At 42.3% G+C, this 27425-nt stretch overlaps 1 protein-coding gene across 1 annotated transcript; it reads left to right on the top strand.

Annotated features, from left to right (window-relative positions):
• The first annotated feature begins 8957 nt into the window (after positions 1 to 8957).
• Positions 8958 to 25076, top strand: LOC127916760 (target of Nesh-SH3-like). The gene is made up of 19 exons (XM_052499797.1): positions 8958 to 8970; positions 9374 to 9451; positions 9649 to 9723; positions 10930 to 11133; positions 11459 to 11536; positions 12408 to 12623; positions 14318 to 14509; positions 15193 to 15258; positions 16070 to 16156; positions 18022 to 18084; positions 18381 to 18503; positions 18640 to 18729; positions 18851 to 19060; positions 20343 to 20448; positions 21263 to 21342; positions 22255 to 22284; positions 22713 to 22871; positions 22982 to 23104; positions 23263 to 25076. Exons 6-19 carry the CDS (start codon positions 12470 to 12472, stop codon positions 23376 to 23378), a joined length of 1599 nt encoding a protein of 532 aa, XP_052355757.1. The 5' UTR covers positions 8958 to 8970; positions 9374 to 9451; positions 9649 to 9723; positions 10930 to 11133; positions 11459 to 11536; positions 12408 to 12469; the 3' UTR covers positions 23379 to 25076.
• The last annotated feature ends 2349 nt before the right edge of the window (positions 25077 to 27425 follow it).

Below are 27425 nucleotides of genomic sequence, written 5' to 3'. Positions count from 1 at the left end.
TCATTGACAACAGAACACAACATAGCTAACAAGCTTTTTTTCCCAGCATGAAGGGGCTATTTTTATGCAGGAAGGCATTTATTGGTATGACTCCATGTAATGGAGACGGCTCTGCAGTGTGGTCACTGCACTCACACCTTAGAAAAGGAGAACCCTTTTTGGTTCCAGATATATCTTTTGGGTATGTAGAACCATCTGTAGAAAGGGTTCTACATAGAACCCAAAAGGGTCCTATCTGGAAGCAAAATGGTTATTCAAAGGGTTCTCCTGTGGGTACAGCCGAAGAACCCTTAAAGGTTCTAGATAGAAAAAAGGTGCTAAGAGTGTAGCTGGCATACTCACAAAGTCATAAAATCTGATTTGAAACCTTACCCTAACATGAACATGAACATGAACCCTAACCTTAACCACACTGCTACAGTGGTTGCTCAAGTAAAAGTTTTGAGATTATGCTGCAGGACATAGAGGTAATTTGTGGTTTAGTACGGTACCCTTACGCCTAACCTAACCTTAAACTAAGACCCCCAAAATAATTTTTCCCCATTAATTTTTTACAATATAGCCAAAAAAAGGTGCTATCTAGAACCCAAAGGGTTCTTCGACTGTCACCATAGGCGAACCCTTGAAGAGCCATTTTTTTGTTCCATGTAGAACCCTTTTGGTTCCATGTAGAACCATTTCCACAGAGGGTTCTACATGGAACCCAAAAGAGCTACATAGAACCAAATGGAATCTCCTATGGGGACAAGCAAATCATCCTTTTGGAACCCTTTTTCGAAGGGTGTGGCTGAAATCTCTCAGTTCTGCCTCCAGGGAAAGATGGATGACAATACACGTCAACCTGCATTTTTGATGAGTAAGCCTTTCCACAAGCTTTAGTATACATTTATTGGTATTATGTAACATAATAATGTCTTCCCCACATTCTCCCCTGTAGCTAGAATCATTCTTCATCTGTATGTCTCCACAAGGGGTGAAGTGGTCATCTGGTCCTCTGTAAACACAGGAAAACACATTATACAGTCCTTGTAAGTCTAGGGTCTCTTTAATAAAACCTTTATGGATTTGCAGCTATAAAGCCAGAGACTGAAAACATCCTTCTTGTTAAATTAAAGGAGTCAGCATAACATGACAAGAGTCAGCAGAGGTTATGTCATGTTGCCGGGGAGATACCTTTATTAATGACAGTTAGAATCTCACTAGAAATATGATTCGAAAGCAGAAACATGACAAGCAAAACATCCTTTTCCTCCAATTATATTCCAAACAATTCAAGATTACTCTTTGGGGTTAAGCGGAGAAGAGAAATGAATTCAAGATTACTCTTTGGGGTTAAGCGGAGAAGAGAAATGAATTCAAGATTACTCCTTTGGGTTAAGCGGAGAAGAGAAAGAATTCAAGATTACTTCACTAGAAATGAATTGATCTTAAGCGGAGAATAGAAAGAAAACATGATGGAGAAGAGAAATGAACAAGATTCCATTTTCGGAGAAGATAAATGAATTCCCCGGAGAAGAGAAATGAATTCAAGATTACTCATTGGGGTTAAGCGAGAAGAGAAATGAATCAAGATTACTCCTTGAGAAGAGAAATGAATTCAAGATTACTCTTTGGGGTTAAGCGGAGAAGAGAAATGAATTCAAGATTACTCTTTGGGGTTAAGCGGAGAAGAGAAATGAATTCAAGATTACTCTTTGGGGTTAGCGGAGAAGAGAAATGAATTCAAGATTACTCATTGGGGAGCAGAAGAGAAATGAATTCAAGATTACTCTTTGGGGGTTAGCGGAGAAGAGAAATGAATTCAAGATTACTCTTTGGGGTTAAGCGGAGAAGAGAAATGAATTCAAGATTATTACTCAAGATTCTTTGGGGTTAAGCGGAGAAGAGAAATGAATTCAAGATTACTCATTACTCATTCAAGATTACTTGGGGTTAGGCGGAGAAGATAAATTAATTCAAGATTACTCTTTGGGGTTAGAGAAGATGAAATTCATTCAAGATTCCTTTGGGGTTAAGAGAGAAGAGAAATGGACACAAGTATCCATGTAAACAGTTAATTCACCAACCACACAAATATGGTTGTTTGTTTGTTTTACACCTCCTCATGAGATTTCTACAGCTGCACCATCAAGAGCATCCTGACCGGTTGCATCACCGCCTGGTATGGCAACTGCTCGGCATCTGACCGCAAGGTGCTACAGAGGGTAGTGCGAACGGCCCAGTACATCACTGGGGCCAAGCTCTACCATCCAGGACCTATATAATAGGTGGTGTCAGAGGAAAGCCCATGAAGTTGTCAGAGACTCCAATCACCCGAGGTATAGACTGTTTTCTCTGCTACTGCACGGGCGAGCTGTACCAGAGCGCCAAGTCTAGGACCAAAGGCACCTCAAAGCTTCTACCCCCAGCCATAAGACTGCTGAACAATTCATAAAAATAAGCTACCGGACAATTTACATTGACCCCCTGCTTCTACTCGCTGTTTGTTTGTTACCTATGCATTGTCACTTCACGCCCCATCTACATGTACAGATTAATTTCTAACTAGCCTGTACCCCTGCACACTGACTTGGTACCGGTACACTCTGTATAAAGCCTCGTTATTGTTATTCTTATTGTATTTACTTTTTATTATTACTTTTTATTTTAGTCTCCTGTAAATATTTTCTTCTTCTTGAACTGCACTGTTGGTTAAGGGCTTGTAAGTAAGCAGTTCACGGTAAAGCACTGTTGGTTAAGGGCTTGTAATTAAGAGTGGTAATCTACACTGTTGGTTAAGAGCTTGTAAGTAAGCAGTTCACGGTAAAGTCTACACTGTTGGTTAAGGGCTTGTAATTAAGCATTTCATGGTAAGGTCTACACTGTTGGTTAAGGGCTTGTAAGTAAGCATTTCACGGTAAAGTCTACACTGTTGGTTAAGGGCTTGTAATTAAGCATTCATGGTAAGGTCTACACTGTTGTTAATGGCTTGTTCATCACGGTAAAGTCTACACTGTTGGTTAAGGGGCTTGTAAGTAAGCATTTCGGTAAGGTCTACACTGTTGGTTAATGGCTTGTAAGTAAGCATTTCATGGTAAAGTCTACACTGTTGGTTAAGGGCTTGGTAAGTAAGCATTTCATGGTAAAGTCTACACTGATGGTTAAGGGCTTGTAAGTAAGCATTTCATGGTAAGGTCTACACTGTTGGTTAAGGGCTTGTAAGTAAGCATTTCATGGTAAAGTCTACACTTGTTCTATTCGGCGCATGTGACAAATAAAGTTTGATTTGATTGAAGAGGTTCGTGGGTCATCGATAATGAAGGCACCAATATTATATCCAAGGCCGTCCCAAGTTCGCTCTGTGAATGGAAGTGATTAGGCTATCGTTAAAACCTAATTAATTCTCTGAGTGATGATTGGGGTTAGCTAGAGTGCCAGAACGCCTCTTGCCTGCGTGGGCATTAAAAGGGCTGGCTGTTGACTGATGTGTGTGACGACAAAAACTGCCACAACATCATTTTCCAAACACCATCTTGATCCCCTTTATGTGGCATTTTAAGCCTGCTTTTCATTAGCATTTAACAGCCTCTTTAACCAGCAGCTGAATCAGTCCAGTTCCTGCATGGTGGGAAACGGGAAACCTGGTGGACAAGGGAAACGCTTTCGAGCTAAAGAGCCTTATTACCAGGTTCAAATGAGCTCCATTACTCATGTTTAGACATTTCCCAGACAGCTATTTAGCCTCTGTTCTTTAATAATGACTTTTCTGAACTCTTTGGAGCTCAACCTTCAAGAGTTACATCCTCCATTGCATTTCACCTTCTAATTTGACCTCTCCTGTGCTGACGCACTCCCTCAAGCCTGACAATATCAGTGGGTTTAAAGTCCTTTGGGTTTATCCTAATAGTCCAATGTTATGACTGATGGGGAATCAATTATCCCATCTCCTGTATGCGTTCAGGTAATATTGGCTGCAGTTGAAGGGTACTGCAGTCTGTTTCTGAAAACCACAAACACAATCCTGTTTGATTAATCCCTTGGATACCTGGGGAGAGGCAGCTGTTTATCTTGCAATTACCCCTAAATTAATCCAGAAGTGTCCCGTAGTTTCTTAAATGCAGCACTTATCGATGCAATTACAAATGCTCTGCACAGTATTTGCAATCTGCTCATGTTCATGTGAGGTGCTGAAGGTTAGCTGTGATGGAATGCACTAGCATCTTTAGGTGCAATGCACCACCCAGTTCAACTAATCATATCCACAATGCAATTCAACTGTATTATTCTACTTGTTGCCCTTTAACAGTGAGAAGACAGAACATGAAGGTTCGCATCAACGCTACGGCGACACCATCGTGATGAAGTTTGTCCGTCCCAACCTGACACCAAGCTGGAGGGCTACATCCTGGGCTGCAGCAGCAGCATGTTCTCTAAACAGTTCATCCAGCTGCCTGAGAATGGAGAGCCCTACGAGACTGAGATAGGTAAGACCAGTCTATGGTAAGACTATGCACACACACACACACACACACACACACACACACACACACACACACACACACACACACACACACACACACACACACACACACACACACACACACACACACACACACACACACACACACACACACTAACCTATTGACTCTCAGGGATTCATCAGATAGTCATAACATAACAGTGTATATTGTATCTCCAACATACGTCAGTGTGGGGAGAAACCGTTCCTCTGAGAAACCAAGCAACTTGTCTTTGTAGAGCACAGAGATTCTCCAAACAGGGTGAAAAGGGCTGGAGTTACACTAAGCATTCCACAGTGTTGACTTTCCTCTTTAAAACCCTTCCTGCAGTCAATGGGTTCCATTCATCATCAACCACAGCCTCTCATGAGATACATCCCAGCATCCCAGCCACTACGGCACCTTAGCAGGGCAGCACAGGCCAGTGGAAGATTACTTGCAGCTTGTGTAGATCATCTATTGAGCGTGAAACCACATGCTTATGTTGGAATTCGAATGATACGCTGTTGCTTATTTTTCACTAAAATCACTTGAGTTAAAGTAAACATCGGAGTGTTTCCATATTTTAAATCAAACAAATACGGTTCCCTTTATTGCTGTTTTGTGTTGATCTGTTCGGATTTATGATAGGCACGAAATGAGAGCAGGTCAGGAACAGGTTTCCTCTTGTTGTATGAAAAGGTCTCAATGGCCATTGGCTATGAAGTGTTAGTAGAAAGGAACCGGAGACTAAAGAGAATGGAACAACTCCTTGGCTGGCTCCCCAATCAGTGAAAGGAGCACTGTTTGTTCAATGCGGAACAGCTTTTTAGTCACTTTTCTTTGAGCCCTTTCACCTGTGTGAGACACCAGATGATCAAACATCATTTCTCACTGGTACAAGCTGTGACCTTCCATGTACAAAAACAATGACGACAAAGAGCTGAGTTAAATTGGTCTCAGGTGCCCCTCTAGAACACCTGATAGAAGTACCTCATCACGAGAGAGCCCAGAGGGATCCAACGAGAGAGCAGAGGGTAGACAGAACCTTCTCAGCAATAATGACACACGTAGTAGTCCAATAGGATATGGTTGTGTTACTGTGACTCTCTCTGGGATCCTCTGCTGTGCTGACTCTTAACTTATTTAAAGTGTTTCCCCCACCCAACAGTTTGCTTTATTTTAAGCAACCAAGTGACTATCATTTGTCCAATGCCCCACCCATAACATTGTGCCAGCTTCGATCCATGCCAGCCTGCTCCTGCTCCTGGCATGCCAGCAAGTGCTCAGGCTTTAGTTAATCCATTGCTCAGTGCTCCACCCCTTCACATCCTGTCTATTTTGTTCTGTATAGTTAATTCTCATGCAATAGAACACAATATTTTTGGATCACTGTTTTTATAGCACATTGAACCTGGCCAGATGTGTCAGGCCCATATTTCACCCCTCCTCGCTAGCCTCAGACACCCTTAGACAACTGTTGGGTGTGGGTGGATAATATCCTTGTCTATTTGTTCTGTCCATTGTTAGGGTTCAAGCAACTCAACTGCATTTCATTAATGAGCTCAAGCTCTTTCCATTCTGTTTACAGCGGATTTGAATAGTTTCAGCCCATAGAAAAACAGGACAAACCCCTCTTTTCACCGCAGGACAATATTTTTTGGTATATTCCTTTTTCCATCACTGTTTTTATAGCACAAGTATTGAATCCAAGTTTGGCCAAATGTGTCTTAACCCTTGACCTTTGTCCTCCAGGAAAAGGATCCATCCACCTGGTTATTGGCTCCGTCACCCCACGACCTCTGTGCTTTGTCTCCCTGAAGACGCTAGGCCTCAGACGACTGTTTGCATTTACCCGCACCGTCAGCCAGGCATCTGGTTCAGTTCCATGTTGAATTTCTCAGGCCGGCTTCCACAGAAACATCAACAATAGACAACTAAGGCATTAGACTATCTGCTTTTGGGTGGTTGAAATCAGGTGCACACAAGATCCCCTTAGAGAATTTACTGTATGGATGTGACTAGATTTAAACTCATTAAAGTCTCTGCAGGTTGGACAACGTTGAGAAAGTGTGCCATTGTTATGGAAAATGGAGCATGAAATCAGGTGAGGTTCCAACAAGGTGTGTGCAGTTGACTGAGAATACATGGACTGTACTGCTGGGACACAAACACACTTTTCCATCACTCGGTTATGCTCCACCTTAAATACATTCTAAATTTCCCCTCCGTGGTTGGAGGAGTCGTTGGTTTTCATCTATCTGGTGCTTAAAGTCAAGTTTCTTCTGTTTACTGTGTATCTGCTCTGTTTCTGGCAGAGATTTACAGCAGAATTTAGCTAAGGCTTGTTTAACATATTAGTCACTATGGTTCTCCGTAGAGCTGGAAACACCAGAGACTGCTGGCTTTGTTGAGTCGATAAGAAAAGAAGGCAGAAATTTTCCAAAGTTTAGGTTTGCCATAAAGATGCCAGCTACTGCAAGTCAGCATGTTGTTTACTGTGCCTTGTTTTCTTCGCAAACTATCGCTACCAGGAAGTGGATCTACCAGACCTGCCCCCACCAGCTGACACCCAGGACACCCCCATATGAGTTTGAGGTCCCTTCTGCCTGTCATTCCACAAAACCAACATGGGCGCAGGGTTGGGTATTCTTTCCATGACAGAGAAATCACTTTGAATTACCCAAACTCAGACAACGATTACTTTCATTTTTTAACTTAGAGGCATTTTCATTTGTTGTGATGGTCTCTGACTTGTGGTCAGACACCTAACGTAAACTCATCTTGCTGAATTGAATGCCATTGAAGAAACAGAAAGGTGTCATAATGTATTTCTTTTTTGAGCAACGACGTAAAGAATGTATCTGTAATGCACAGGTACCTGCAGATTACATTACAGATTACAGTTTGTCTACGCATCATACTTGGAAAATGAAAATCAGAGAGTTCAGGCAGTACCTCCTTGTTTTATTTTTGAAGAAGTCTGTAAGAAGTCTTTGTGGCTCAAGAACAAAGAATAAAACATCCATATCATGTGAGCCATTTTGTGTTTTATTGTTCAAAAGATGACCTACCGACACTTCTTCTCAGAATAGCAATTGTTTACATCTTCTTCTCCATGTTTTGCAGACAAAAGCGTCCAGAAACCCTACAAGCACCGGACCCCTATTGTGAAGCCAATGGTATGTGCTGTGTTTGCTGGCTATACAGCATAAGAACCTATGACCTACGGACTCTCAGTCTCTGTATTAAATCGCTTCCACAGGCATACGTATTCTCACACTACAACTTTACCCTACCACTCATTTATTTTTCTTCAAGAAAAATATTTTATTTCCTGCTGTCACTGTGGAGGAGAATATACAAAGGTGGTGAGAGAGGGTGAGAAGCAGAGCATAGCTGAGTTGTATAAGACCAGAGTAGAGTCGATAACTGCTGTCTACTTCCCCTGTCTGACCCCAGCACCCGGCCTGAGAGACTCTTTAACGTGGGTTTAAGAGGGTCACCTCACAGCCCCTGCTGTGACAGGCAGAACACGCAAATCAACACATGACGCGCTCGCGCTGACATAGTCTTTGCCTACTCACAATCAATCAAATGTGTATTTATTTCTAAAGCCCTTTTACATCAGATCTCACAAAGAGCCATACAGAACCCAGCCTCATCCTTTTTCCAATCTCTTTCATGGTGGCTATTTGATTTTGCAGCTTATATGCAAGTGTGACTGTCATATGGGCTCCAGTTAGGTTAAGTCTTTGTGAAAGACGCGGCTGGTGAAGAGGCTTTTCAGGCAGTGTCAGATTAGGTTAAGGCTCAGGTATGCAGCAGTAGACTCTCAGTGAAGTTAAGGGACAGGGCACAGACCTAGATGTCTCAAGGAGAAGTGATGTTTTCTGGCTAGAAAGGGGCAGTGATTTGTCCAGGCAGACGTTAGGTACGCTAGAGTCAGGGAGACTCTCCAGTGATGTATGTGCCGTTAAGGGGCTGGGAGGCTGAAGGGCGGTGATGTATGTGCCGTTAGGTACGCTAGATGTCTCAAGGGAGACTCTCAGTGATGTATGTGCCGTTAAGGGAGGCTGAAGGGCACGTTAGGTACGCTAGATGTCTCAAGGAGATCTCAGTGATGTATGTGCCGTTAAGGGATGCTGAAGGGCACGTTAGGTACGCTAGATGTCTCAAGGGAGACTCTCAGTGATGTATGTGCCGTTAAGGGAGGAGCTAAGGGATGTTGGAAGGGCGTTAAGGGAGGCTAGGGGTACGCTGAGATGTCTCAAGGAGACTCTCAATGTGTAGCACTCAGGGGAAACAGCACAAAGCACAACAATATCCTCTCACCATGAAACGGAAACATGACTTTAGCACGGCTGGTAATATTAGCGTTGACATATGAACTGTTGCTGTGGATCTGGTGGCAATAAAACCGTCCACCAACTGTATATTGTTTTGTTTCTCAGAAACCACCCATGTAAATTACTTTTCCCACCTCGTCCAGGTAAGCCACCATTTCCGTGTAATCACTTGAAACCAGAACTTTTATATTATTATTATTGTATATATCCAACTGAAACAGCGAGAATGCTACATGTCCATATGCATGTCCAGGAACACCGTTACCTAAGCTTTATTCAATGTACAGGAATGTAGATGTCCTTGATATTGTTCCAGGTGTATAAGTCAGACGGCTAAATGCTACTTACCCTTCTTACCTGCTGGGGATATAGCTGCATACATATTTTTACACTGTTTTAATATGGTAATGCCTTTGCACTGTTTTAATAGTTAATATGCCTGTAATGTAAAGTGTTGGTTTGCAGCATCACTACTTTAGACATAGGGAGTATGTTGTAGCTACTTGAAATTCTGCCTATCTCCTCTTGATTCCCTTTCTCCCCCAGCTATTCACAATAAGACTCAGCCTAGACTCCCTCTGACCAAAAACCAAGGTTTCCCGGGAGCTCCCAAGACATCTTTTGGTGATTACTCTCTCTCTCATTCTAAAGCACTTCACTTTTCACATTGTTTTTAATGTATTATTGTTGCCAAAAACACTACTATTTTCACTGTCTTTAAAGACCTTCTGTGGTCAAACACATTTCCTGCCCAACACCTTCGCTACCTTTGCACTTCGTTCCTATTCATACTTTATGAAACATGATATTATTTTCTACAGCACCACCAGACAGACACCTGGAATCTAAACCTGACCCCCGCTCCAATGAGCCTCAATGGCCACAGTTCCCACTGGGTAAACAGCGACGGACATTTTGAATCATATCAAGCTTTATTCGCAGTCAGTCATCGCTTGGCTATGTCCACTACGCTGCTGCGAGGGGAGGGGTGGGCTGGGGTGGGGGTGAGAACCGCAGCTGTTCATTGTGATTGGCTGCATGCTGGCATGCCTTGAGTCCACTGAGAGGTAGAAAGTCCCTGGATCGTGGAGATGATGGTGGCACAGGACGGTGCCGCCACAGAGTTGGAAGTATGCGCATAAGTTTCTGCCAGAGCAAATGCCAAGGACACGCATGACGGGGATTTTGTTTTGCTTAGACCTCAGGCGCTGTGAGAGGATTGGCTGCTTGTTTTCCTTCATACTGTATCAGTCCAACTCTGCACTTTACCTTTACCCCTCTCTCTCTTCCATTCTTTCTTCTTCTACTTCTTCTTCTTCTTCTTCTTTCTTCTTCTTTCTTTCTTTCTTTCTTCTCTCTTCTTTCTTTCTTTCTTTCTTTCTTTCTTTCTTTCTTTCTTTCTTTCTTTCTTTCTTTCTTTCTTTCTTTCACCCATAGCTCATCCATTGATCTATTCATCCATCCTGTTTCAATTGTTCTGCTGTTTGTTCTTCCCATGTCTATCCCCACAACCTCTGTGACTCTCTCTCTCTACAGCAGTGTCCATCATTTCATATGTTTGTGTCCACACACCATGACGTCTTTCTTGACATCAGCCATCTCAATCATCTCTCTCCATGTTTCATCCCTGTCATCTCATTGGTTTACAGAGTTGTTGCATTTAAAGCCAGTGGCAATGCTGGGTTTAAACAGTCTGCATGACAACACTGCATGCAAAAACGTGCTTCAATTTCCCATTAGGGAAAGGCAGCACAAAGTTGCTCTATACCCCTTCTGTCCCTCTAAATACTCCTTCCAATTATATTTTCAAGACTTTCTGTGTGTATTTCAATGAGGTTCAACTACATTATGTGACAAAGTTAAATCAACCTGCATCCACTATTTAAAAAAGATAAATAACTACAATCTTATACAGTCAATGAAAGGCATTCAGAGACATTCATCTCAGAGCCAAAGAGATGGATTTGAATGCCTGTCTATGAACTGTTGATATTGACCTCAAATATTGGGCATCAAAATGTTCCATAAGGTACGTCCTTATGTGACTCCATAGATTTCAGTCCCCATAATCAAAGTTGACCTCCCTCTTCTCTCTCACCCAGACGGAGGAAACAGTATTAGAAATGCTTCCTCTCATCTCGTGGACCTCCCTCCTGCCCCCCAACTCCTGCCCACCAAAACCCCCAGTACCTCCTCTGCCACCCCTGTCCTTAACAACCCCTCTCCACCCGGTGAAAAGCAACAGGGAAAGACCCAACCCAGGGGACCTACTAGCGCCACAGTGAAGACACATAACCCTTCCTCTGGTAATTTCCACCTTTCAACTCTCTTTTACATTCCCCTTCTTTTACAGTCTGTAATGTCATGTTAAGGGCATCAGAGTATACTCTGGCACACCTCAAAAAAGTGATCTAAAATGCCTAACTCTCTTCGGAGAAAACGCCTAGATGTTTACTGAAACATTTTTTATGAAGTGAGGCAGGAATCCTTTGCTTTCCTTTACTCAATGGGTAGTCTTCGAGAGTGCTGCCCGAGGAACAGATAGGCAAGGAAGCTCTAACTTGAATTTCTCTACAAACCACTGTAACCCAACCTTTCAGAAACAGATAAAATCATTTTTTCCCCACACAGCTCTCAGCGAATCACAGAAAGGAGCAGCACTGCTAACCCCCACCCTGGGCAGTGAGAAAGCCAATAATAACAACTTGGGTAACGATGACCTCATCGTATGAATGCCCTCACTGTGTTTTGCCGCAGCTGGTCTACGTACACTCCGCTGTCTGTCTGCTGTCCACGGTGTCAACGTCATCTCAGACCACAGCTTCAGTGTTGTTGTCCGGCTTCAATGCACACTCATTGGTCCACAGCTTCAGTGTTGTTGTCCAGCTTTAATGCACACTCATTGGTCCACAGCTTCAGTGTTGTTGTCCAGCTTTAATGCACACTCATTGGTCCACAGCTTCAGTGTTGTTGTCCAGCTTTAATGCACACTCATTGGTCCACAGCTTCAGTGTTGTTGTTCAGCTTTAATGCACACTCATTGGTCCACAGCTTCAGTGTTGTTGTCCAGCTTTAATGCACACTCATTGGTCCACAGGTCATGATCAGAAGTTGGACTGAATGCCCGTTATTGCACCATCCACCACATTATCAACCACATTACTGCATTATCCATATCTGCATGGCATACACAATCTGACAGTCATGGTTACGCTGCACTGCTTAGCCCCAGCAGCATCTATGACTCTATTCCTCAAGATTGTGGAAGCTTTAGGATGAAAAATGCTTGAAAAATCCTATCGTAAATATTGTTTACGTCACAAAATTAATTAAAAGTACACAAAAAACATGCAACACTTATAACAACAAGGCTACAACAGTAGATGCCTTCAATCAAACTACACTATTGAATGCTGCAGATTTATTTGAGAGATCATTGATTGAATCATCCTCACTAACCCCACTATTCCACTCCTAAGGGCCGTGGCTCCCAGCACACCTGAATGGCACAACAGCATTGTCTTTAACATTGAAACTACACATTGTAACAGGTTCTACAATTGTTTTTGTGGTTTTCTAGGTCAAGGCAGCCAGAGAAATTTGAAACCCCATGGCCCGGCCATCATACTGATAGCCAGGACCATGAAGTCTCCTGCTGCCACAAACCCTCTCTTTCCCTTCACTGATGGCTCAAGACAAGATACCCCATCCTCCTCCTCCTCTTCTTCCTCATCCTCCTCCTCATCCCTTCTTCACAGGTCTAATAACTCATCACAGACCTCCGGAACACCAAGGGGTAATGGAATCTCTCTCCCTCCCCTTTTCCTTCCTTCCTCTCCTCATCCTCTTCTTCTTCCTGCTCCTATTCTTCCTGCTCCTCCTCTTCTTGCTCCTACTATCCTTTTGGTTTTCTTGAAATCTGCCCTACCCCCACATACCCTGTGTAACCAGTGTGCGTGCAGTACTTCCTCCAAACCAACCACACATGTTGTCATATCATATCTGAGATTGAGGTCAGGCAAAGATTGCAGAGTTGGTTTGGCATCAAGTGCCTAATTTCACCTTGCACAACATGTAGAGAGCGTGATCGGTCATGTTTTCGACATTGCTTTTCATCTCCGTGGGCAAGATCTGTCCTGGCTGTCCAATCTATCCATCTCTCGACTCTCGCACCATCTGAAGAAGTCACTGCTACTTTTAGAAAGATCTGTCAGATACGGTCAGCATGTCGTAGATTCTGGTTGCAGCACGGGTCAGCCATGTTAAGACAGAGCTTTCCACTGTCTTTGGGGAAACACGTTGTTTACTTGAGGCTGAAGCTCTGTCAGGACTCTCCACTGGTCCATCACCTACTGTATAACACGCTACCTTTCCACACAAAATCACATCTGTTTTTGTCCTGTCTTTTTTTCTTCTATTTATTTTCCTCCTCACAAGGCCAGTTGGGAGATTCATCTCAAATCTGTTTCTTTCCTGAAGAATTAAGTCTCAGCTAACAATACTAGCCGATTCAGTGTTGTTGTGCAGCTTTAATGCACACTCATTGGTCCACTGCTTCAGTGTTGTTGTCCAGCTTTAACGCACACTCATTGGTCCACAGCTTCAGTGTTGTTGTGCAGCTTTAATGCAGACTCATTGGTCCACTGCTTCAGTGTTGTTGTCCAGCTTTAATGCACACTCATGGGGTCACAGCTTCAGTGTTGTTGTCCAGTTTTAATGCACACTCATTGGTGCACAGCTTCAGTGTTGTTGTCCGGCTTTAATGCACACTCATTGGTCCACAGCTTCAGTGTTGTTGTCCAGTTTTAATGCACACTCATTGGTGCACAGCTTCAGTGTTGTTGTCCAGCTTTAATGCACACTCATTGGTCCACAGCTTCAGTGTTGTTGTCCAGCTTTAATGCACACTCATTGGTCCACAGCTTCAGTGTTGTTGTCCAGCTTTAATGCACACTCTTTGGTCCACAGGTCATGATCAGGAGTTGGACTGAATGCCCGTTATTGCACCATCCACCACATTATCAACCACATTACTGCATTATCCATATCTGCATGGCATACACAATCTGACAGTCATGGTTACGCTGCACTGCTTAGCCCCAGCAGCATCTATGACTCTATTCCTCAAGATCGTGGAAGCTTTAGGATGAAAAATGCTTGAAAAATCCTATCGTAAATATTGTTTACGTCACAAAATTAATTTAAAGTACACAAAAAACATGCAACACTTATAACAACAAGGCTAACATGAGTTAAGAGCTCATGTTAGGGAACTACAGTAGATGCCTTCAATCAAACTACACTATTGAATGCTGCAGATTTATTTGAGAGATCATTGATTGAATCATCCTCACGAACCCCACTATTCCACTCCTAAGGGCCGTGGCTCTGTAGTTCCCTAACACCTGAATGGCACAACAAATGTGTCTTTAACAGACATTGAAACTACACATTGTAACAGGTTCTACAATTGTTTTTGTGGTTTTCTAGGTCAAGGCAGCCAGAGAAATTTGAAACCCCATGGCCCGGCCATCACACTGATAGGCAGGACCATGAAGTCTCCTGCTGCCACAAACCCTCTCTTTCCCTTCACTGATGGCTCAAGACAAGATTCCCCTTCCTCTTCCTCATCCCTTCTTCGTAGGGCTAATAACTCATCACAGACCTCCAGGACACCAGGGGGTAATGGAATCTCTCTGTCCCCTTTTCTTCTCCTCCACTTCCTCCTCCTCTTCCTCATCTCCTCCTCCTCCTCCTCCTCTTCCTCCTAATATGTCATCTCTGTGTGGTGTTCTTGAAATCCTCTCTAGCCCCACAAACCCTGTGTAAAAGTGTGCAGGACTTCCTCCAAACCAACCAGAAATGTTGTCATATCTGGGCAGAGATTGAGGTCAGGCAAAGATTGCAGAGTTGGTTCGGCATCAAGTGCCTAATTTCACCCTGCACAACATGTGGAGAGTGTGATCAGTCACGCATCGACGTAGCTTGTCATCTTCGCGGTCAAGATTTGTCCTGGCTGTCCAATCTATCCATCTCTCGACTCTCCCACCATCTGAAGAAGTCACTGCTACTTTTAGAAAGATCTGTCAGATACGGTCAGCATGTCGTAGATTCTGGTTGCAGCACGGGTCAGCCATGTTAAGACAGAGCTTTCCACTGTCTTTGGGGAAACACGTTGTTTACTTGAGGCTGAAGCTCTGACAGGACTCTCCACTGGTCCATCTCCTCCTTTTCCTATTTATTTTCCTCCTCACAAGGCCTGTTGGGAGATTCATCTTTAATCTCTTTTTTCCTGAAGAATTAATTAAGTCTGAGCTAACAAAACTAGCTGCTTTTTCCATAACAGTCACTCTTCTTCTCCACAGCCAATGGTAAGCATCACAAAGGAACCGGCCTCCCCAAACCAGTCGTTTGGAACAGACTGAGAATGGGTAAAAAGAGCTGATATTTCTCCTCTGTGTCTCTCATCCATTAACCCATACAGTTTGTTGGCGTTGTGGCGGCATCATCAACCAATATCGGTGTCCTTCACCCATTCATTTTGTTTGTCAATAATGTGTCTGTCTAACCATCCATCCATTCATCAGCCCGTCAGTCTGTCTATCCATACGTTGCCATCTGTCCAAGGGTCTTGGTGTTCTTGGTTTTAATGCAAGCTTCTGCAGATTCAATGCTGTTGCTGGCTTCAAAGCTTATGACAGCGAGTAATCAAAGGGGTATTAAGTAATCACTGCTCTTTTTAGGGAGGTACGCCTGTGTCAGTACCCATTTGTGGTGGTGGGGAAACTCAGTTCATGTTTTCCAGGCAGAAACTGAAGCAGTTTCACAGGTCTTCAAAGATCAGGCTCTTTGTATGCCGAGCTACATAACCAATGCTGTTTCTCTGTCACAAACTGGCAAACTGGAAGTCAAATCAATGTTGAGCTGCTTATAGTTGGGTTTCACCCTGCGCATGATTGTATGCATGTCAGTCCTGTACTGTCCTCATTGAGCATGAGATGTGGTTGGGTTGTCTATCATCATCATTCACTCTATGTTTGTGCTCTGTTTCATGTTATGGTCATTTGGTTGTGTCTTTACTGATAATGCAAGACAGTGGAATACTCAAGGATGATTCTTTGAAAGATATGAATTGATATGTTCAGATATCATCGATGTCTTCAAGTGTCTGGACCTGCCACGTTTCCCTCAAAGACACAATAGGTTTGGGAATAGGTTTTAATCTTAGTACTTTTCCTGCAGCAAACACAAACAACTCGCTGTTGGAGGACATAAACCCTGATGTTTTGGGCCGTTCAGGCTTCTCTTCCATTGAGGACCAGTTCTATGGTAAAATGGCATGAATCCAGTCTTATCTGCACCCAGCGCAAAGCTAGCCCTGCCCACACTGACACACACTAGCTTCCATCGCCACCATTTCCGCCCAGACTGCATGAGTCGGCCATGTTGGATGTAAAATACGTCTTGTTTTGATCAAAACACTGGACGACCATCACTAAGAATTCGACCAAAGGCTTCAGTTCAGCCGGGCCTTTGGAAAATACTTTCCTTTTTTGGAAAGTATGACGTCTGAGGGTCATTAGCTTATTTTTAAGAACCTTATTTTGGCGTGTTTCTCACCAAGCATTGCACTTTCTCTTACCACATGTTAAGAAATAAAGTGTTCTATAATAGCCCTGCCGCCGTGTAATGAACTTGACGTTTTGTTTGGAGGGCGGCTCAAATGTTATTTTCATCTATTTTCCTGGGTAGGTTCCACATGCTTCTTGCCTGATTGCAAGTATTGACTTAAGAAGAACAATAATCTTCACAGGCTAGTGCATCACTGTGGAGGTGCCAGTGTTTAGAGTACCCATCATGCAATCAGGAGAGCATGGCATCAGCTTTTCATCAGCTACAGGAATTCAATGTTTGCATTTGGTTACAGATTTGTGTTTGTATGAACTAGACTTAGTGGACTAATATTTTTGCATGAGTAGACTGGTCACAGTGCAAAGGCAGAAAAAGTCAGCAGTCAATAATGATTGTGTTTGGTGGCTTGTCACTTGATCATGCAGTCCCCTATGATCAAGGTTCACTGCATGTTCTGTACCCTGTGAAACATTTGTAATCTTGATCTATGCTGGTTCCATGTGGCTAGAAAAATGCTATGTTTTAAGATTACATAGAACACTGTCATTGCAGAGAAATATCTATTCTTACTCCGATTTCAGTAGAGTCACAGTTTTATAAATGTATAACATATGCTGTCCTGAATGACAGCATAAAAAAAGTTCGGGAAAGCTTTTCTTTTTAAGTAGAACCATGTTTTCTAGAAACTGTAGAGTTGGATAAAGCAGTGCTAACTGCAAACTGGCAGTATTTCAAACATGGATATTTTACATGTAATTGATGGAAAGTAATGGACCCATATTGTTTTATATTACCAGCTAAAATGTTTCAGAGCTACACCAGCTTTTATGTACTGGGGCTTTGCATTTAGCATATTTTCTTAGGGATTAGGAACAATTCCTTGATTGTGAAGAATTTGGCCTCAGTGCAACAGAGCACTAATTGGCAACAGGTTAAGCATTTCGTTCTGGGTAACTTTCAGAACATGTGTAAAACCTCAAGGAATTACAAAGGATTGTTCATGTTTTAAGGTTCATTGGGCGCAGGGTATGAGGTTTTACCATTCATTTATTTATACAGTCCATATAGAGTTCCTTCCAATAATGTTCCACAGCTCATGGTCATCAGTATGATGTGCTATCTAGAACCTAAAAGGGTTATTCTGCTGTCCTCCATAGGAGAACCCTTTTTGGTTCCAGGTGTAACCCTATTAGGTTCCATGTAGAAGCCTTTACACAAAGAGTTCTACCTGGATTCAAAAAGTGTTCTCCTATGGGGACAGCAGAAGAACCCTTTTTGGAAAGCTTTTCTCTAACAGTGTATGACAGATGGTGCATGTCAGATACGTGATGAAATCCTGATGTAGGATTTTCTCTAGATATTGCCGATTGTGTCAACAATGGTCAAGGAATTTGGGTTATTCTACAAGTGGCGGTGAAAGAGTGTTCCACTGTTTTTCATTTAAGATGATCTCTTCAAGGCAAATAATGCCATCAGAGAGACAAAGGAATGGTTCTCGCAGAAATTGTAATGTTTAGTGATTATGTGATTGACTGTTGTTTCCTTTGATTTCTATTTTTCAGGATCTCGTCCGTCCATTCCTGTCAACAAAAAGACCAACCTGGTTGGCAAACCTGGTGATATGAGTAAGGTTTAGTTGGTTGTAATAATAACACATAATTGAACATTGAGCAGTTTTCTATACATCATCCACTGCCTGAAATGGGGGTATACACACCAGTTCCCAAACTCCATTATAAACCAGCTGTTAGTGAAAGAGTATTTTGTCATCATGAAGTTTGTCATTTGGCTGAGCTTATGTTTACAACCTCGAAAGGCACCTTTCCTCTAAACAAATATAGAAATATTGAGAAAGCCAAGAAAAACAACAAACCTTTTTTTGTTGTAAACTCTGTGCGTTGCCAAACTCTGTTCTCTACAGACAAGCTGAATGTCTTGAAGCAAACAGACAAGGCCTCCATTTTGAAGAAGTTTCCATCAGTGACGACTAAACCTGTCAAGCAAGACCGCAGACACACAACAACGACTGCACCATCAGCCAACGGTATAACCGATCACAATTCAGAGCTAAATTATGTCCTAAGAAAACCTACATTATTGGTGCCCCATATGAGGACAATCCTTAAATGTGTTTTGTGGAGCTCTAAAGCATATCCTTGTCCTTTCTCATCCTCTCACAGACATCTGGTTTGAAACCTGGGAGAACTCCTCATTATTCAGCTCCCTACCAGCCTCTGACGTGGACGCATTGGGAAAGAAACGTTTCGTTGGTACGTAAAAACCCTTCTTGTAACTATCATGTACTTCTATTGTCCCGGACAGAAAATTACTAAATGGTTGTTTTGAACCAGCAGTGCAGGGATCCTTTAAATGTGATCTCTCTTCCCTAAGCACCCCATGTAGTCTACAAGACGGACAAGAAACCAGACGAGCCTTGTTCCATCACCACCTCTCTCAGCTACTTCCCAGAGGAGGAGGGCGGGGAGACAAACGTGACAGCCCCGCCCAAGTCTCCGCCCTACAACCTCACCGTGGTAACGGTGGAGGGATGCCCCTCCTTCATCATTCTAGACTGGGAAAAGACCGACAACGACACCACAGGTGGGGAGAGTGGGACACTGTACCTGTCTATGTACTCCAACTACAATGCAAATGCATAGTAACATACACCACCGTTCAAAAGTTTGGGGAAATGTAGAAATGGAATTGTTTTTCAAAGAAAAGCACCCCCAAAAAGTCCATTAATAAAATAACATCAAATTGATCCGAAATACAGAGTACAATAGATATTGTTAATGTTATAAATGAGTATTGTAGCTGGAAATGGCAGATGTTTTTTGGGAATATCTAAATAGGCGTACAGAGGCCCATTATCAGCAACCATCACTCCTGTGTTCCAATGGCATGTTGTGTTATCTAATCCAAGTTTATCATTTTAAAAGGCTAATTGATCATTAGAAAACCCTTTTGCAATTATGTTAGCACAGCTGAAAACTGTTGTCCTGATAAATAAAGCAAGAGCAAGAGGACAAGTACATTAGAGTGTCTAGTTTGAGAAGGCCAGCATCCTGGAGTCGCCTCTTCACTGTTGACGTTGAGACTGGTGTTTTGCAGGCACTATTTAATGAAGCTGCCAGTTGAGGACTTCATTTCGTCTGTTTCTCAAACTAGACACTCTAATGTACTTGTCCTCTTGCTCAGTTGTGCACCGGGGCCTCCCACTCTCTTTCTATTCTGGTTAGCTCCAGTTTGCTCTGTTCCGTGAAGGGAGTAGTACACAGCATTGTATGAGATCTTCCGTTTCTTGGCCATTTCTCGCATGGAATAGCCTTAATTTCTCAGAACAAGAATAGACTGACGAGTTTCAGAAGAAAGTTCTTTGTTTCTGCCCATTTTGAGCCTGTAATCGAATCCAGAAATACTGATGCACCAGATACTCAACTAGTCTAAAGAAGGCCAGTTTTATTGCTTCTTTAATCATTACAACAGTTTTCCGCTGTGCTAACATAATTGCAAAAGGGTTTTCTTATGATCAATTAGTTAATCTAAGTGTATCATTTTACAAGGCTAACACAACGTGCCATTGGAACACAGGAGTGACGGTTGCTGACAATGGGCCTCTGTATGCTTATGTAGATATTCTATTAAAAAATCTGCCATTTCCAGCTACAATAGTCATTTACAACATTTAACAATGTCTACACTGTATTTCTGATCAATTTGATGTTATTTTAATGGACAAAAAATAATCTTTGAAAAACATGGACATTTCTATGTGACCACAAACTTTTTAACGGTAGTGTACATTAGAAAGTGTGACTCTGAATATTGGGATACTTGGTAAATTCTTGAATTCAACAGTGATTTCCTGGTTGTTGTGTAGAATATGAGGTCATCTCCACAACGAAGGGACCAGATGGTACTCAGGTGTCCATCCTGACCACCAACCAGACTCACACTGCAGTAGAGAACCTCAACCCCGAGAGCAGGTATATAACATAACATCTTTGTGCCTGTGTTTCAGATTGATACAACACATTGTATTCTCTCGGTATGCTCTCTCTCAGTCCTCAGACGGTAGCTTTTTTCAGAGCTTTGAAAAAGTATGAAAATGCATGCACTCGCTACCGTAAGTCTGCTAAATAACTCAAATGTAAATGTTTGTGAAACTTATACTATCTGAAAGGCTTTCGTTCATGGAAATAATACAACATTTTAATTATTCATTGTATTATTACTACTTTTGTCAGAAGGATAAGCTAGCTAGCTATGTCTGGTTAAGATCAGGACCTGCACTTCTCTCTGGCGTAGTTGGAGAAGAAAGGTTCTTCACGTGTGGAGAGCAGAGCCGCCACGCTCCCTAGGTTTTTAATGAAGCCTGAATATGGGACTATTTGACATTAAAGAAGTGATAGAATATGAACCAGGGCTTCCTGTGAGCTGAGCCTGCTGAGGCTGCTGGCACGTGGTGGACCAATCGCTGTGTCTGAACATCTCATATGGAGGAGACATTAGCGGGAGGGACTCTGGCTCTCTGGACTGCACTGTCGAGAGAAGAGATAAATAGGGAGGCAATACTAGAGCCTTCCCTCACTGTAACAACAAGGCCGAACAAGAATACACTACGTTTCCATCAAAATACTGTGTCCACTTTAAACGTTGTGAGGATTAGAGGAAAATCTGATTCTGTGGAAATGATTGCTTGCAATTGGAAATGGAGCGGAAATTGGAATCTGGAGCGAGTCGGTAGGATAATCGCTGTGAGACCTTCTGATAGTGACACTTCCTGCTCTTACCTCACAGCTACGAGTTCAAGGTGAAACCCAAGAACGAGCTTGGAGAGGGGCCACCCAGTGAGCCTGTGTCCTTCAACACTGAATCAGGTACAGTATGGGCCACGTTGTTTTCTAGGCCAGCACTAATATGCCTCATTAAACGACACTTGGTGATTGGTGATTGGTGATTGGTGATTGGTTGTTTCGCTGAATCGCTGACTTACACCATTACCTAATCAGGAGTCAGTTAAAAGTTCAAGAGCCACATCTGGCCTTTTGCGTAGGCCATCTGTTGACAAGGTCAGGCATTTGGCGTTAAACAAACAAACAAGCATCCACTAAAATACGCACGTACAAACGTACTAACGCACAGCCTCGTCAGCCAGCTCCAGTCATGTCTGGCGGTCCACCACTTACCGGTGTAGGGGTCTGTAATTAACTAGCTGTTATTAACCTAATGATTTCAGCATGGCCCCTCCATTTCCATAACATTGGCTGCTGCCTCTCCATGTAAACTGCCTCCAACCCCAGGAGTGCTGTCGGCTGCCAGCTCTCCCTCATCCTGCATTGCAGCTCACAACACACTCAATCAAACTCACAAATACAACAGCGTATCATAAATGAATGGCTAGTAGGGAATCAGGTCATTTTTATGTTTCTGGGAGGACCTCACCGCTGGGCCTCATTGGCTCACAGAGGCTTACCCTCTATGTGAGAGATGATGAGGAGTTTGAAGGCAAATGATTTGTCCTGGAGTCTCCTGGAGTCCCACACTACCATATCAGACTGGCTCTTCAGTGCCAGAGTGGACTAAATTACTTTCCGTAGATTTTGTATGGCTTTCCTACAAGACGTGTGGTTTGTGGTCTTTTATTTAGGAGAATCACCAACTTATTTCAAAATCATTTTGGGAACCATTTCTACAGTCTATTCTGAGAAGAAGACATTTGAAAGCACCTACTAACTCACATTTCTCTCTCTGCCTCTTTTTCTTCATCTCTCCATCCCTCCGTCCTGCAGCGGACCCACGTGTGAGTGAGAATGTCTCAGGTAAGCCCCTCAGTCTGTGGTCTGTCCTGAGCACCGGTCCCAGGTGACACATTCCACCAGGCTGAATGAATGGATGATCTAAGGAAGGTCTGGCCTGGCACAGTGAGAGTCTGTGGAGACTCAGGCCACCGTGCCCCAGTGCAGCAGTACACTGCTCTCCATCCAATATCTATGAGCTCACTTCTTCCACGCCCAACTCACAGCCAGACCAAACATTTACACAGCTAAATGAATGGAGACATTTTTATTTTCCATTTCATTTCATCAGTAGTAAAAGGCTGTGATACACTAAAAAGATAACTCTGATTGGGAATGCAAATATACATTTGGGCTTCTACTCATCTCTATTTTCTTAATTATTATCTTTGTTTCATGATTCATGCCTTTGATATTCCACGTTCTAATATTTTGTTAACTATTTCCTGTAGGAAAAGATGCCATCTGGACCCAGTTCCCCTTCAAGACAGACTCATACTCGGAGTGCAATGGCAAGCAGTACGTAAAAAGGACCTGGTACCGCAAGTTTGTGGGCATCCAGCTCTGCAACTCCCTCCGATACAAGATATATCTGAGTGATTCTCTCAACGGTCAGTTCTGCTTCCGGCGCTCGGTGTCTATAGTACAGAACAGAACAGAACGGTAGATCAGTTTAAATTGCCATCCCATCCGACAACTTTTTCCCCTAATAACTTTACAGGTAAATTTTACAACATTGGGGACCAGACTGGCCATGGTGAGGACCACTGTCAGTTTGTAGACTCGTTCCTGGATGGGAGGACAGGAAACCAAGTCAGGGCTGACCAGCTGCCAGCAAGAGAAGGTACAAGCTACAGCACTGACACATCGATCTTTCAATTGTTGAAATGAGAACCTGTTGAGAATATGCTTAATATCCATGCCTGAAAACAACTACATTTTCACAATGTCTAAAACGACTCAAGGTTCAGCCCCTCACCTCATTTTGTCTGTTACATACAGGGTATTACAGGGCTATGAGACAAGAGCCGGTCAACTTTGGTCAGATAGGAGGGAACTCTCACGTCACCTACGTGTCATGGTATGAGTGTGGAACGGCCATTCCTGGCAAATGGTAGGACCCCCCCCCCAAAGCTGTCTGTGGAGAAGCCCGAAGGATATACAGTACATATCAAACCGTCTGGGAAGGTGACAGGAGGGGTCCTTCTACACATCCAATCAGTCTCTGGATGCTACATATCCCCATCCAGCCGCCTCCGAACCCCGGCCATGTAAAAACGTGTACAGGATCTCCATGTCAGGTTAATATAATGTCCATATGTAATAGCCTTATCTTATTTATCAAACATGACAAAAAGGCAAAGGGATAAAAGAACATAGTATGAGATAGATGGAGAAACTTCTAACTAACAGTGTGAGGTAACAAACATACAGTAGGTATCTTTTTGTTTTAATAATGGGAAGCTGGCTCCCTGAAACTTATTTTGATAACGTGTATAATATTATTTATCAAAGTGTTTGATGCCATGTTCCGAGTTCTAGGAAATGGGTTATAATGCAACGCTTTTGCTGTACAGTACGAGTTGTAGAGTTTCAGACAACCTGCCGGAATTTCATGGTTTAATTCAGTGACCGATTCATGGTGCAAGAATTGTCCCATAATTTGGTCAGTCTTAGGGCTCTATTCAATCCGTATCGCTGAAGCTCAGTGTTGCGGCGCGATTGAAATTTAAAGGCAATATTCCCGAGTTAGCGGAGACTGCATTCATGGTAAACGGTTCAATGGGAAATTACCTTCACGTTTCCATCACACAATCTGTATCGCTTCAGCGAAACAAATTGAATCCAGCCCTAGTTCATTATACACCTTCAGAGAAGATAATGCTGTAAATATTAACATGAAGTCCACTCTCACACATATCCACTAACCAGTGGAGGCTGCTGAGGGGAGGACGGCTCATAATAATGGCTGGAACGGAGTGAACGGAATGGCATTAAACATATGGAAACCATGTATTTGAAAACATTGCACTAATTCCCCTCCAGTCATTACCACGAGCCCGTCCTCCCCAATTAAAGTGCCACCAACCTCCTGTGCCAGTAGTTCATTGTATGAATGTTGACCGCGCAATGGCACATGGCGAACCTGCATCTTCCCCTCGCAGTCACCTAAAACCAAAAAGGAAAATAAGCACACACGCAGAGGACGTCTCGCACCAAACCAATATTTCTCCTTCATTAGCCCTGATATATGGGGTGGCTGTGCATGGGAGGTCTTTACATTTGTATTTTGCACAGCATAAATGTATTTATATGTATATGGAGAGAAAGTATTTTTTGCAACTAACTTTTTCAAAAGACACGTCCCTTAAAGCGAGCGCTCATACTTCACAGTGTTCCACTGGCAACATTTTACATCCTCTGATACAACACGTTGTATATATATCATGTTGGAAAATAAGAGGGATGGATATCTTATCTTCTTAGTAGCCTTGATAAATGGTACAGAGAGGAGTCCTGTTGAATGATTTCTTAGTTTTGTACAAAAATACACTTTTGGCTCAATGCGCTTGCAGATCAGTGTTTTCATACTTATTTTTTATGGAAAATGTTTGTTATATGGAACTGTACTCTTGTTTTTTTAAACATACTTTCATTTCTGTATCTATTTTCAATAATAAAAACAGAAGTTCTGTTACTTTTTTATTTAAAAAAATATGTCCTTGCCATTTTTCACTTTGGGTAACTAGAGTGATAGTGTTTTCCAGTTGAAGGAGCGTACAGGTGGAACTTGAAAAATAAACTGCCTTCCTTAACTGGGCTGCTCTGTTTCATACATAGAATTTCTATTAGGTCTAAAAGAAAATGTAGTGGTTTTTATGGTCTGTCTATGTTGACATGAGATGTTGACCACCACTGAGCCGATCCCCTTACAGCTCATACATCCTGGTGTACTTTCCCCATGTCAGAGTAGAACCACATCGCCAATTAGAAAGATCAACAGACATCCATGGATTACCACGCTTTTCCAGAGAGAGCCCAACGAACGCCAAATTCAACACAGGGACATTCTTCCAAATCGCAGGGGCAAGGGGAAAAAAGGCTCTCATTGTCTGTATTAGCTTTCCAAGAGAAAGTTATAGTCTGGGCATAACAGCTCATGTCACATCAAGGTGGAGCGTTCCCTCAAATAGGACAGTAGTCTGATCCCAGGAACCTGACTGCATCTGCCACAGCTGACCTACATACACTTTTAGAAGTAGTCTTTCAAAAGGAAGTTCAAGTTATGTCACTCTCATACAAAACCAACAGGCTAAATACTGCTAAAATAAACACTATACAAAACCGACAGGTTAAATACTGCTAAACTAACCACTTCATACAAAACCGACACGTTAAATACTGCTAAACTAACCACTTCATACAAAACCAACAGGCTAAATACTGCTAAACTAACCACTACATACAAAACCAAAAGGCTAAATACTGCTAAACTAACCACTACATACAAAACCAACAGGCTAAATACTGCTAAACTAACCACTTCATACAAAACCAACAGGCTAAATACTGCTAAACTAACCACTTCATACAAAACCAACAGGCTAAATACTGCTAAACTAACCACTTCATACAAAACCAAAAGGCTAAATACTGCTAAACTAACCACTACATACAAAACCAACAGGCTAAATACTGCTAAACTAACCACTACATACAAAACCAACAGGCTAAATACTGCTAAACTAACCACTTCATACAAAACCAACAGGCTAAATACTGCTAAACTAACCACTTCATACAAAACCAAAAGGCTAAATACTGCTAAACTAACCACTACATACAAAACCAACAGGCTAAATACTGCTAAACTAACCACTTCATACAAAACCAACAGGCTAAATACTGCTAAACTAACCACTACATACAAAACCAACAGGGTAAATACTGCTAAACTAACCACTACATACAAAACCAACAGGCTAAATACTGCTAAACTAACCACTACATACAAAACCAACAGGTTAAATACTGCTAAACTAACCACTATATACAAAACCAACAGGCTAAATACTGCTAAACTAACCACTACATACAAAACCAACAGGCTAAATACTGCTAAACTAACCACTACATACAAAACCAACAGGCTAAATACTGCTAAACTAACCACTTCATACAAAACCAACAGGCTAAATACTGCTAAACTAACCACTACATACAAAACCGACAGGTTAAATACTGCTAAACTAACCACTTCATACAAAACCAACAGGCTAAATACTGCTAAACTAACCACTTCATACAAAGCCAACAGGCTAAATACTGCTAAACTAACCACTTCATACAAAACCAACAGGCTAAATACTGCTAAACTAACCACTTCATACAAAACCAACAGGCTAAATACTGCTAAACTAACCACTACATACAAAACCGACAGGCTAAATACTGCTAAACTAACCACTTCATACAAAACCAACAGGCTAAATACTGCTAAACTAACCACTTCATACAAAGCCAACAGGCTAAATACTGCTAAACTAACCACTTCATACAAAACCAACAGGCTAAATACTACAAAACTAACCACTTCATACAAAACCAACAGGCTAAATACTGCTAAACTAACCACTTCATACAAAACCAACAGGCTAAATACTGCTAAACTAACCACTTCATACAAAACCAACAGGCTAAATATTGCTAAACTAACCACTTCATACAAAACCGACAGGTTAAATACTGCTAAACTACCCACTTCATACAAAACTGACAGGTTAAATACTGCTAAACTACCCACTTCATACAAAACCAACTGGCTAAATACTACAAAACTAACCAATTTATACAAAACCAACAGGCTAAATACTGCTAAACCAACCACTACATACAAAACCAACAGGCTAAATACTGCTAAACTAACCACTTCATACATTTACATTACATTTAAGTCATTTAGCAGACGCTCTTATCCAGAGCGACTTACAAATTGGTGCATACACCTTATGACATCCAGTGGAACAGCCACTTTACAATAGTGCATCTAAATCTTTTTAGGGGGGTGAGAAGGATTACTTACCCTATCCTAGGTATTCCTTGAAGAGGTGGGGTTTCAGGTGTCTCCGGAAGGTGGTGATTGACTCCGCTGTCCTGGCGTCGTG

This window comes from Oncorhynchus keta, chromosome 37 (genome assembly GCF_023373465.1).
Source record: "Oncorhynchus keta strain PuntledgeMale-10-30-2019 chromosome 37, Oket_V2, whole genome shotgun sequence".
NCBI lineage: Eukaryota > Metazoa > Chordata > Actinopteri > Salmoniformes > Salmonidae > Oncorhynchus > Oncorhynchus keta.
The sequence above is the reverse complement of the archived record's forward strand: the minus strand, read 5'-3'. Positions and strand labels throughout refer to the sequence as shown.

Excerpts from the sequence above, each read along its gene's own strand:
- LOC127916760 (XM_052499797.1), top strand. The coding sequence starts at position 12,470 with ATGAAGTCTCCTGCTGCCACAAACCCTCTCTTTCCCTTCACTGATGGC. Across the intron at positions 15,259-16,069 it reads TTGGAACAGACTGAGAATGG|CAAACACAAACAACTCGCTG; the intron begins GTAAAAAGAGCT and ends CTTTTCCTGCAG. Across the intron at positions 16,157-18,021 it reads CATTGAGGACCAGTTCTATG|GATCTCGTCCGTCCATTCCT; the intron begins GTAAAATGGCAT and ends TCTATTTTTCAG.